This window comes from Chrysemys picta, chromosome 21 (genome assembly GCF_011386835.1).
Source record: "Chrysemys picta bellii isolate R12L10 chromosome 21, ASM1138683v2, whole genome shotgun sequence".
Lineage (NCBI taxonomy): Eukaryota > Metazoa > Chordata > Testudines > Emydidae > Chrysemys > Chrysemys picta.
Window position 1 is genome coordinate 20,391,608 of NC_088811.1, and position 12,386 is coordinate 20,403,993.

The window sequence follows — 12,386 nt, forward strand, 5'->3', positions numbered from 1 at the left end:
CCGCATCATTCACCTTTTATGGACAGTCTCGTTATTCTGCTCTCTTCTTTCCTGACCTGAGTCAGCGTTGTCTATAGCACACTCTTCTTCAAACCTCGCTGGATCCTTTTCCTCCTGCATCTAAAGAATATATTTAAAGTCAGCAGAGATTTAAGAAAAACATAAAAGAGAAATCTTGGAAATGGCTGAACCCAAGAGCATCCTAATGTATGTAACTTATATACATTAGAGAGGAAGCAGAATCCCACTAGGAGTGTAATGGAGCCAATCAGTTTACACTGGCTGAGATTTGTTCTTAACTTGAAATGCATTCCTAAGCCCCATATGTCCTGAAGTCATATGTCTCCATATCACCGAGAGACACTCACATTCTAGAACGGAAATACACAAAATTTGCCTAATTAGAATGAGAGCACAGTTGTGCTATATTCTTATTCGTGTTTTATGACTTAAGAGAAGAATACATTTTAAACAATTTCTCAAACAGCAACCTGAAAATCAGCTGTTGAAAATACCTGCAGTGAGCAACATGCGTTTTCGTCTGTTTCATCCATTCCAGGCAATACAAGTCCCGGTTTCTCATTCTTTTGATACTCACAAATCTCTTCTTTGAGCTTTTCAACCTTTAAAGGCAAAAACAGTCCCTTGTATTTTCATTGTACCTTTGTCTGGCCATCTGAAGCCACTTTACAATTCACAGCAAATCAGGAAAAGGAGAACTGCCCAAATAATTATCCATAACAAGGGTTTGAAAAGCACATTATGCAAAATTAAGAACACTGTTTTAATCAAAAATATTCTAAGCTAATACCACACCAATTGAAACAAATAGTCCAAAATCTTCAACATACAAGTAAAAATGTTTTATCAAATTCCTAGGAAATCATGACAGCAATTCTCACTGCAGCAGGTTGAAGATTAAATCAAAATAGTGGCTAAGAGGTGGAACAACAAGGCACACTGGGGACCAGGGGACCTGGCAGACTGAGGGTGTGTGTGACAGTAGCAGTTATCTGGTTCTAGGGAGCGCAACTCAGATTCTTTAGCAATGGGCTGGTTGATCCTGGTATGTTGAGACAAAATGGCCAACTTTTATTATCTGTCCCACTGGTGTCCTCTGAGGCCTTTTTTCGGGGGCCTAATGGAGCAACTGGAAGAAATGACCCAAACCTTCAGCTCATACTGCTTAATGAACAGCAGGAAAGCCACCATCTGTGATTTAGGCATGGATTTGGTTCCAAGCCTTGCACTAATTCAAAGAGTTTTAAGACCAGAAGGGATCTCACAGGCCACAGACTTTCCCCCAGTCATTCCTGCATCATGCCCATATCTTGCGATTGAGCCAGAGCATATTTTGTAGAATGTGTTACCAAGTTCTGGTTAAACAGCTAGATATTTGCGTCAATGTGATCTAAGGGAGAGGGATATAACTGTGCTCTTTGCAGGTTACCTCAGAAGGTAGGAGATGCCACACCAAGGATGGGTTCATTTGAATGTGTCCATCTGGCATGTGAGTTCCAGCATAAAATTGATCTAGGAATTCTGGTAGTACACAAACAATCATACTATTCTGCCGAATTCCTATCTGAGCCTAAGGAGCTATTTTCCTGTTAATACATAATAAAATATAATAAATAATAATAATAGCTAGGGTTGGTATTGTATTCTCCAAGACTTCTTGGGTGAACTCCTGGTCTTATTAGCATCAGGGGGAGTTTTGCTACTGACTTCAGGGAGGCAAGGGATTGCACTTCCTTTTTTAAAATCAGTTTTATTGTCCATACTGATGCCGACTCTGGAACATCAGCCTGGGATCAGCCAGGCCACATTGACAAATATGGGAGTTTCTCTGGTGCTTTCTGACTCCACTCTCCCCAGTGGACACATTCTGGATCTGATTTTTGGGATGGAAATAGAAGGTGTTAAATATACGTTGCTGTTGGCAACCACCAGGAGGCCGCTCATGGACAAACACGCAGCGAGAAAGGCTCCAGTTCCATCTGTTCATTTCTACTTAGATTTTGCCAGAGGTCTCATCCTGCCAGTAGATTCTACAAATTAAAGACGATAAATTTCTAACATAAAAAGTATTGTACCCAAAAAAGGGTGATTCGATATACTACTATTAATACAGATAAACTTAATTCTGATGGATAAAGATTATCACTGAATTAAAAAATAGTGGTTGCTTAGGTAGAAGTGCTCATGATCTGGTCACATTTGCTCTGAGTATACAGAATACGGATCCAGCCAGTAATATATATACCTGAACAACAAGGAGTCTGGTGGCACCTTAAAGACTAACAGATTTATTTGGGCATATATACCTGGTATCTTTGAAGGGGACAACTTCCTAAAGCGAAAAACAATTATGAGCAAATTTGATTTGGAGGAAAAACATAAAGAGAGACATGTGGATGAAAATGTAGTTGTTTAATAATATTTTACAACACCAAAACCCCCCACAATTCTCCAGTCACACACACACAAAAAAACCCAAGGGATAAGATTATTTACATGCTTAAATCCTTTGCTTAATCAGGATCATCATGAATGAATTTTTAAAATATATCAGGAACAAAAGGATCTATCCAAGTTAAGCATTTTTAAATCCACAGTTCTGGATAAGCTGAACCCCAAAATTTTAAAAGAGTTGGCCCAGGAACAACCTGGGTCACTGATGTGAATTATTAAGAGACCTTGTAAAACTGAGGAAATCCGAGCAGACTGGAAGAAAGCTAACATGCCAATATTCTAAAAGGGTAAATGAGAGGATGCAGGTAATTATAGGCTGGTTAGTCGTACATCGATCCTAGGCAAAATAATGGAATAACTAATATGAGACTAACATTGATTCTATCTCCCCTTGTAAGTATGCTCACACTTCTTATCAAACTGTCTGTACTGGGCTAGCTTGATTATCACTTCAAAAGTTTTTTTCTCTCTTAATTAATTGGCCTCTCAGAGTTGGTAAGACAACTCCCACCTGTTCATGCTCTCTGTATGTGTGTATATATATCTCCTCAATATATGTTCCATTCTATATGCATCCGAAGAAGTGGGCTGTAGTCCACGAAAGCTTATGCTCTAATAAATTTGTTAGTCTCTAAGGTGCCACAAGTACTCCTGTTCTTCTTAATATGAGACTCTATCAATAAAGAACAGAAATATAATTCATGACAATTTATATGGTCTCATGGAAAATAGGCCATGTCATATAAACTTGACATTGTTCCTTGACGAGATTATAAGTCTGGTTGACAAAGATCACAATGTTGATGTAACAGACTTAGGGTAGGTCTATAGAGCAGTGGTTTTCAAACTTCTTTTCTGGGGACCCAGTTGAAGAAAATTGTTGATGCCTACAACCCAACAGAGCTGGGGAGGAGGGGTTTGGGGTGTGGGGGGGGCTCAAGGCTGGGGAAGAGGGTTGGGGTACAGGGGTGAGGGCTGCAGGGTGGGGCCGGGTATGAGGTGTTCAGGGTGTGGGAGGGGGCTCTGGGTTGGGGCAGGGGGTTGGGGTGCGGGAGAGGGTCAGGGCTCTGGGCTGGGGGTGCAGGCTCTAGGGTGGGGCCGGGAATGAGAGGTTTGGGGTGCAGGAAGGGGTTCCAGGTTTGAGGGGGCTCAGGGCTGGGGTAGGGGATTGGGACGTGGGAGTGGGGTGCAGACTTACCTCCCGTGGCTCCCGGTCAGCGGCCAGCAGCAAGTCTGGCTCGTAGGCGGAGGCCCGCAGGCGGCTGCGTATGACTCTATCTCACAGGCACACTCCCCCTCCCCCGTTCCCATTGGCTGGTTGCAAAAACACTGCTACAGAGCACCTGGGAGCATGCTTCCCAGAGTGGGTAGATAGGCACACGCTTGCTCTGCTTCAGCCATCATGCCAAAAATAGCAATGTGACTGCAGCAGCAACTGGGGTGTCGATCTACAGTGCTCTGGCATGCTGTGCACTCAGTGTGGACGTTACACAGCCACAGTAAAGGTTCCCCAGCGTGCGATGATGTACGGCGCCGCACTAGGGAACTTCTAGTGTGTCTCAGCAGAGCCCCATGGACAGGTAGTGCGCAGAACTTTGGAGAGCTGTAGATTTACATCCCCGCTTGCGGTGCAGTAAGCGCTCATGTAGAATGCCTTAAGGCACATCGTAATGGATTAAAAACGGATAGCAAATTCTCAGCTCTCAAAATGAAACTGCAAATGGAGAATCATGAAAAAGTGGGGGAGTTTCTAATGGGGTCTGACAGGGTGTATGACCCCCTATGACAGGGAGCTGACCAGGAACTGCTGAGCCAGCCCTCTGTCACTCCAGCTCGAACCTGAACCTGATTGGCAGAGGTGGAACCGCTGCCAGGTTGATTAGCCTGGATCTATATACAGGCTCAGAGGAAAGTGGGAGGAGAAGAAGCCAGAGAGTGGAAGGAGAGGGGTAGCTCTCCCCTCCTGGCTGGAAGAAGAGAAGCCCTTAAGGCTGGAACCCCCAGGGAGAGGTGGTGGGTTTGCACTGTATAAATAAACCGCACCGGTGACTGCTGAGCCAGAAGGTCTCTGAGTGATTTTTGGAGTGGAGCAGAGCAGAGGTGGGACCAAGGGGGGGCCCTGCTACACCCTGTTACACGAGGGGCCTTGTCTGGGATCCTGAGCCAGTGCAAGAGTTTGGCAGCCCAGAGATGGAGGAGACCCTGCGGTGGCTGGTAAAGCAGCAGGAAGAAATGCAGAAGGCTATGCAAGGTTTTCAGCAACCCCACTGGCTAGAGAGGCAGGCCTTGCTTACCTGGCAGGCCAAGCAGCAAAGGAGCCTGCAGGATTTTATATGGGAACAGACCAGTGTCCAACAACAGCAGTCTTGCACCGGATGGTGAGTCCCATGCGGGGGCTGGCCCACAGGCACCTGGTCTAGGATTATGTAAAATGAGCCCCGCAGATGACCCAGACGTGTTCCTCTGCACGTTCGAGCGGATAACCATTGGGTTTGGATGGGATAGGGCAACCTGGTTCCTGACACTGGCTCCCTACCTCACCAGAGAAGTTCAAGTGGCCTACATGGCCCTGAGCGAAGCGCAGGCCAGGAACTATGATGCGATTAAGGAGGCAGTCCTGGATTGGGTGGGGCTGTTTTCCAAGAAGTACCGCCAGTTCTGTTCGGCAAGGTGGATGGGGGGGTTTGCGGCCCCTACTGCAACTTGAGACCATTGCTTCTTGTTCTGTTCAGAGAGTGGAAGGAGAGGGGTAGCTCTCCCCTCCTGGGTGGAAGAAGAGAAGCCCTTAAGGCTGGAACCCCCAGTGATATGTGGTGAGAAGTGGTGGGTTTGTACTGTATAAATAAACCGCACCGGTGACTGCTGAGCCAGAAGGTCTCTGAGTGATTTTTGGAACAGAGCAGAGGTGGGACCAAGGAGGGCCCTGCTATGCCCTGTTACACTCCCCCACGACAGAATACCAGGCAGATCGCTCCTCGGCCTCGTGGGTACTACCTGCCCTTCATATCCAACTTTGCTACCATTGTGATGCCCATGACAGACCTGGTAAAGTTCACCAGCCCAAGGAAGGTCCCATGGTCAGTGGCTTGCGAGGGCCTTGCAGGAGCTAAAGGAGCAACTGAGCCGAGAATCTGTGCTCATCCACTCTGACTTCACCAAGAAGTTTACACTCCAAACAGAGGCCTCCAAAGTGGGTCTGGGCACAGTGCTATCCAAAGACACTGATGGGGAAGAATATCCCCATAGTGTCCCTCAGCAGGAAGTTGTTCCCATGAGAAACCACCTACTCGGTCATTGAGAAGGAGGCCCTAGCAGTGAAATGGGCTGTGGAGGCTTTAAGAATTACTAGTTGGGGAATGCCTGTCAGCTAGTGACTGACCATGTGCCGCTATGGTGGCTGGACACCATGACAAATACCAACTGCAGTGGTACCTCTCCTTGCAGCCGTAGAGCTTAGAAATCTTTCACTGAACAGGGAAGGATCACAAAAACACCATTTTTTTTGAGAGAGATGGGGGGGTGGATTCCAAGAACCACAGAACCATGTATAAACCCCTCACTGGACAGGAGGGGGTTAAGGAGCAAGTCTGGTCTCAGGAGGTTCTGCCTTTCCACCCGTGCCAAGCATGCTCAGATTGGAGGTGGGGTTTAAAAGGCAGCCAAACAGCTCAGTCAGGACTGGCAGGCCAGGGGAAAAGATGTGCTCTGGGAGCTCCAGGGGAGACATGGCTGGATCTGACACCAAGCCAAGGAACAAGGAGCTGCAGCACCGGACACTGGGACCAGATCAGGAAGGCCGGAAGGCAGTGCTCCCCACGGATGGCTGGCGGCCAGCTGGGATGTAAAAGGAGGTAGGAAGTGACCCAGGGAAGCTCTCTGGAGACTGATGCAAGAAACCATGGGGTGAGCGAAGCCAAACCAGCCTCCCAGGGCCCTAGGTTGGAACCCTGTGGAGTGGGAGGGCCCAGGTTCCCCTACCCCACTGAGAACTGAACCCACTAGGTGGGGCTGCTGCCTTCAAGAGCGACACCCACTAGGTGAGATTTCCGCCAGAGGTGAACCATTGGGTGTAACTGCTGCTTTGGAATCTAACCGCTAGGCGGGAGACACTGCCTCCTGCTGATAGGGCCTCACAGGATCAGTCCCAACACTATTCAATATCTTTATGAATGACCTCAAAGAAAATATAAAATCACTGCTGATAACATTTGCTCGTTATTCGGGTGGTAAATAATGCTAAGGACAGGCCTGGATCACACGGCAAGGGGGCACAATAACACGACATGCATGTTAAGGTCCCAGTTCAGTAAAGCACTGAAGCACATCCTTAAACTTAAGCACATGAGCAATGCCATCCCCACTCAGCAAAGCATATAAGCATGGGCCTAACGGTCAGTTTAGGCTTAGCCCCCGTTGCAGTCAATAGGAGAGGGATGGGATTTCAGTGTTTCATTTTCGGGTGCCCAACCTGAGTCACTCCAGCACTCTCAGCTCCACTAATTTCGTTTGGAGCTCTGGGTGCTCAATGTTTCCAGCAGGCCTGAGGCTCATGGTCACAGGCCATAGAAATTTGTTTACAGAAACACCCAGAGTCTGAACGTTTCTGGTTGTTCAGATTTCTTCAGTGGACACTAACCAGGAAACGGGAGAACTCTGACTCTGGGTGAGATTAACGAGGCCGGGGCACAGCAGCAGGAAAGGCTAGATGGGATGGGGTGACTGAATAAACGCCAAGGCCTGGCCAGCTCGGTGCTACGGCAGACTGAGAGTGAATTACATGCCAAATAAGGTGGAGACAGAGACTTACCAGTTCTAGGAACACTTTTCTCTCAGAGTCAAGCGATCGGACCCGACTGCGCAATGCTAGAATTTCCTTGTCCAGTCTGTTGTTGTGTTCCATGGCCTTCTGCAGCTCAGTCCTATCTAAACTCCAGCAAGTGACAGGAAAACACTTAGACAACACATGGACAGGTGGCAGTGGATTCAAGGCTGCCCTATCCCTGGCCCTTGCTGTGCATCTGAGCTCAGGGTTTGGCACAGGAGGGCATCACATGAGTATGGACCCCTGGACTATATGAACTTTCGGTGTGTGATGCTGTCCTGTAGTGGCTGCTTCACAAAGCATAAGGGAGCCATTAATCAGGTCAAGGAGCTCTCTTTATCTTAGCTCAAATGGCAGAGGCTTGTGATTTTGGAGCTTTAGGATCTGGGTTCCAGTCCAAGATCTGCTAGGATGTGGTTTATCATGGAAGTATGTTCACCTTTCCTTAGTCAGGGCTAAACTTGAGCTAAATGTTTTCAACTCTTTAAGGACAGGTCTCAGTGACAACCGGAACCTATTCTGAAAATACTGAGTAAACTGAGCAACTACTTTTTTAGATGTAAAACTGACTCCTTTTAGAAATTTCTGCCAAGTGTCTAATATTTATCTGTGCACTTCTATCCACCCAGCAAAATCACAATACACCTACCAATTTAAGACCCAGGTAGATCTGGAGATTGGTGTATGCAAGAGGCCATTTTTCTTAAAAGGCAAGAACAGTAAAATGTCTAGGAAATCGCCATAGTGTGAAAATTAGACGTGGTTATCCCCCAGTGAAGCTGTCATACATGGCAAGTGAGAATATTCCATTCTCTGGAATTAGCTGGGCTACTTTTTAAACCCAGAAAGAAATGCCAAGGTGTATGAATGAAGGTCCCCCGTGGTTGCAGAAGTCAGGGTAGGGGGACAGCCTGGTGTGTTTGCAGGGAGTAGTCTGGGGTAGAGGGTGCGGGAGAGTTGGCATCAGTTTGGAGTTGTGGATATTTAGCCTATACTCCTGACCTTGTGGGGGGTGCAGAATTCATATGGCCCGCATATTTCTGTGCCCCCCCCTTCCTCCCGCGCACAGAAAAATGCAAAATAAATTAGCAGGGGGACACTCGCCTCTTCCCTGGCAGCCCAGGCAGCGCATCTGTTCCAGCGTGCCTGGAGCAGCTTCAGAGACACAAATCACTGGGGGGCGAGGGGGGCTGGGCATATGTGCTTGCAGGGGAGATGTTTATCACCATCGGGGGCAGGGCTGGGTGTGGGTGCCTGCCAACAAGCGAGAGAAACTCTGTCCCTCTTGCTTGTTACTGCAGCCTGCCGGGGGCATGGAGGGTAGGTCTTTTTATTATGCACGAGGAAGGCTCTGCCTCGGAGGCAGAAATGTAGCAGCCTGCCGGCGTAGTAGCATTGTTAATGTTCCTATTGTTAGTTAACTGTTCCCATTCTCAGGCCTTGGCTACACTTACCCGCTAGTTCGGCAGCTGGCAATCGAACTTCTGGGTTCGACTTATCGAGTCTAGTCTGGACGCGATAAGTCGAACCCGGAAGTGCTCGCCGTCGACTGCGGTACTCCAGCTCGGCGAGAGGAGTACCGCGGAGTCGACGGGGGAGCCTGCCTGCCGAGTGTGGACCAAGGTAAGTTCGAACTAAGGTACTTCGAACTTCAGCTACGTTATTCACGTAGCTGAAGTTGCGTACCTTAGTTCGAATTAGGGGGGTAGTGTAGACCTGGCCTCAGTCAGTTCCTCCAGGGGCACAAGTAAAAGTTTTAAGGCCCCTACATTGCCAGAGTGATGTAAAGCCTTATAAATGACACCAAGAGAATAAGCTAGGAAGATCTATTTGCTTTCTCACTTTTTTCCTGTGCCAAAGTGGCACAATGGGGTACAGCTCAGGATTTACTTTACTTACCCATTATAAAAAAAAATACTTTGAGGGAAAATAAAACATTTACCAAGCAGTCAATAAAATGTCAGGACAATCAGAAGCAAACACTTCCCAAAGTACCCAGCCAGATCCAGGACAATGATTAGCAAAACTGTATGACTTTCATGTGTGAAAGTCACAGCAATTAAAAATGACATTCTACTTCTTTTTTTTTTTTTTTTTGGCTGTTTGATGTTCTGTAATTTAATTTAAATGAAAATCCAGGATTATAACTGGAATGCAGGGTATTAGTTACCAAGTGCTTGTAACTTAACTTTCATGTGCTGAGGAAATGCTGAATAGTTATTGTGAGTTTTTTCTGTATTGTAATTTAAATAAATTACCAAAACAGTTGAAACTGGTGTAATTATATTGCATTATTTTGACAAATAAAATATGCAAAATTTTGCAGAATTTTTAATGTTTTGGTGCAGAATCCCCCCAGAAGTAAGCCTAGTCCAGGTACTGCTGTAGGAATCAGCCCTCAACAGCAGGGAGGACTTCTCTCTGGAAAAGGAGAGGTGTCCCTTGAAAACATCAAAACGACCTACTTAGATAAAAATAAGCACAGAAGAGACTCTGGGCCATAAGCACTCGGTAAAAGCGGTGGAGCATGTGACCCTCAGCCCTGGTGCAGGTTAGAGCAACAACGGGGGGAGGGCGTGCTCTAACTTAACCTGGCAGCCGAGCATAGATGGAGCACAGCACAATTCAGCTGTGCCGCTGACAAATTCCTTATGCTGAGCGGGGCTGAATGGGCAGTGCCACTGCAGCTGGCTCTGCCCATTACTAGCTCCTGCACACCAGGGTAATTTTTACTTGCCTGATCTGCCTGATTTCTGGCCCCTTTGCGCTGCCTAAAGAAGCCAGAACATAAGAGAGGATTTGGACCCATATCTAAGGTCCCTTAATCACCCTGACCTTCGCTTCTCCAGAAGGTTGTTTACTGAGCTTTATTTTTAGTAGAAGCAAGCACAATTCATTCTGCAGCAGAATACATTTGTAATTAGCAACTGAAAGGTCCAGGGCAGTGTAAGGAGAGGGGTTAGTTCAGTGCAAGCAGAAGGGACACATGTAGCTTTCTTGCTCCTGAGAAATATACAGAAAACTAACATCTCTGGGAAATGTGTTTACTTCATGAACAGCTTCTAAAGATCACAAAAACCACAACACTAAATTTTACTGTGAACCGAAACAATCCAAGCTTATTAGCATAGCGGCATAGGCATAACACGAACACTTACGGAATACATTGGTGCGATAAAACCATGTTACTCCTATCCCTTACAGTGTGTCAAAAAGTCATAGCTAGTGAACATAATATGGCTCATTCTACAGCCATTCTGGTGAATATGGACAGCAAAGAATTTAGATTGTAACATCAAACAAAGTGTCAATAGTTTGTGTTAGCAGCACAACACTAGAAATCTCCGGATTTGAATTTATATTCCAACTATATTCCTTAGTAGACCTGGTCAGAAAAAAAAAATTCTCCTCAGAAAATTTGGATAAAAACTACTTTTTCATTTTCATCTAACTTTTCAGTGGGAAATTTCAACTTTTTGTCAAAAACTGAAGATATTTTAGCCCAAAACCTGAAAACCAACAAAATTTCTGGTTTTAGCTGAAAATTTTTGGCATTTGGATTTTCAGTTTTCCAATGAAATATAACTTTTTTTTTTTTTTTTTAAGGAAAACACACTTTCTGCAAAAAATTTCATTCAGCTGAAAACTCAATTTTCTGTTAAAAAAAGTGTTGACAAAAAATTTTCAACCCCCCAGGCCTGGAAGTAACATCAGCAGGTGTCTTAGCTAATGTATGCCTTACCACTTTCTTTCAGCTTATTCATCTCTTCTCTCCAGCTCTCAGATGCTTGTGGGGCCAGCCGCAAAGCAGGATCTAAGCAAACAACGGAGAAACAATCTCACCTAATGATAACTTTGCCAATCCTTTTTTATGAGCACAGAATTCTAGAATCTTCTTCTATAGTTTTTCATTCAAAAAATTCAAACAACATAACACTGAGCTCAAAGGAGTAGAAAGAGCACAAAACTTGACCACAGCACATGATTTTAAGCATTTAGCAACCACCAACAATAGAAAATAATGTATTGGACTGAAAATTGCCTAACAGGAGTCATACACTTTTTATTAAACTTGAACAGGCTGCAAGAGCAAACATTGGTTCTAGATGGACTTTCCCTCAAATAAATCAGGGATCCCACTTGATTTTCTATGATTGAATCTAGTTACAGTGCATTTAGCTCCTAAAATCTACAGGGAGGATTAAAAATCCAGAAACACAATTATTACTACTTTTAATAGCTTCCCTTGATAAGTTTTAATATGATTCTGAACACTAACATTCTAAGCATAACAAAGCACAGAAACATGTCAGACATTAAAACCTTAAACACAGCATAGAAAGCCAAACACTAATTCATACTTTTATGCAGATTACAAAACTGAGCATGCTCATCATAAATAGATTTCTCACTGGTTCAATGCACACAAGGTTCCGCTGGGAAAGAAAGTCAAATTCAGCAGCTCTGTCCAGGATCTGGAGAAATATCATTTGGAGGCTGTGACACATTGCCGAGCTTGTGCCCTTTGACGCATGTATATCAATCGATCAACATAGGAGGTCTGACAAACTCTGTGTAGAGAGCTTGCTTCCAAGGGCTTTGAATAAAACACAGCCTGTGACTGACTGCTCGGGCTGCTGATTGGAACTGTTTAATGACTTGGAGAGAGTGCCTTCTTGGGTAAAAGTAGGCTAATGTGATCAGTCACACGACAAGTCTGTGGAAGAAATAAAGGGGGCTAAGCCTGGGCACAGGGTCAACCCCTCACAGATCACATTGTAGGACAGGGACCTTCAGCTGCTGTTAAAACTTCAACTGATCATTTTCTGATGCTTCTTGTATACATTCTTAGCTGGGAGGAAGAACTTAATCAGAAAAATGTTTATGATAAATGGAAATCATTTAAGAACACCTTACTAGATGCCCAAAAAGCCACAATCCCAGAGTTGAGGAAGAAGGCTGTGCTGGTTAAAAAACTGACCTGATTTAGAGGGGAAATGAAGGAAGCTATAAAAAAATAAAATAATATACAACAAATGGAAGAAAGGGGAAATTAGTAGTAATGGATGTAAATTAGAAGTTTGGAATT

The 12,386-nt window shown here is 45.2% G+C and overlaps 1 protein-coding gene across 2 annotated transcripts in view; it reads right to left on the bottom strand.

The window, feature by feature from the left end:
• CCDC30 (coiled-coil domain containing 30) overlaps positions 1-12,386 on the bottom strand; it is a 127,634-nt gene that overhangs the window by 63,750 nt on the left and 51,498 nt on the right. For both annotated transcript variants that reach the window (XM_065575188.1, XM_065575189.1), the window contains 4 exons: positions 11,040-11,111; positions 7,283-7,398; positions 516-623; positions 14-120 (listed from right to left, as the gene is read on the bottom strand). In XM_065575188.1, the coding sequence (XP_065431260.1) occupies positions 14-120; positions 516-623; positions 7,283-7,398; positions 11,040-11,111 (403 nt within the window). The remainder of the gene's footprint in view (positions 1-13; positions 121-515; positions 624-7,282; positions 7,399-11,039; positions 11,112-12,386) is intronic.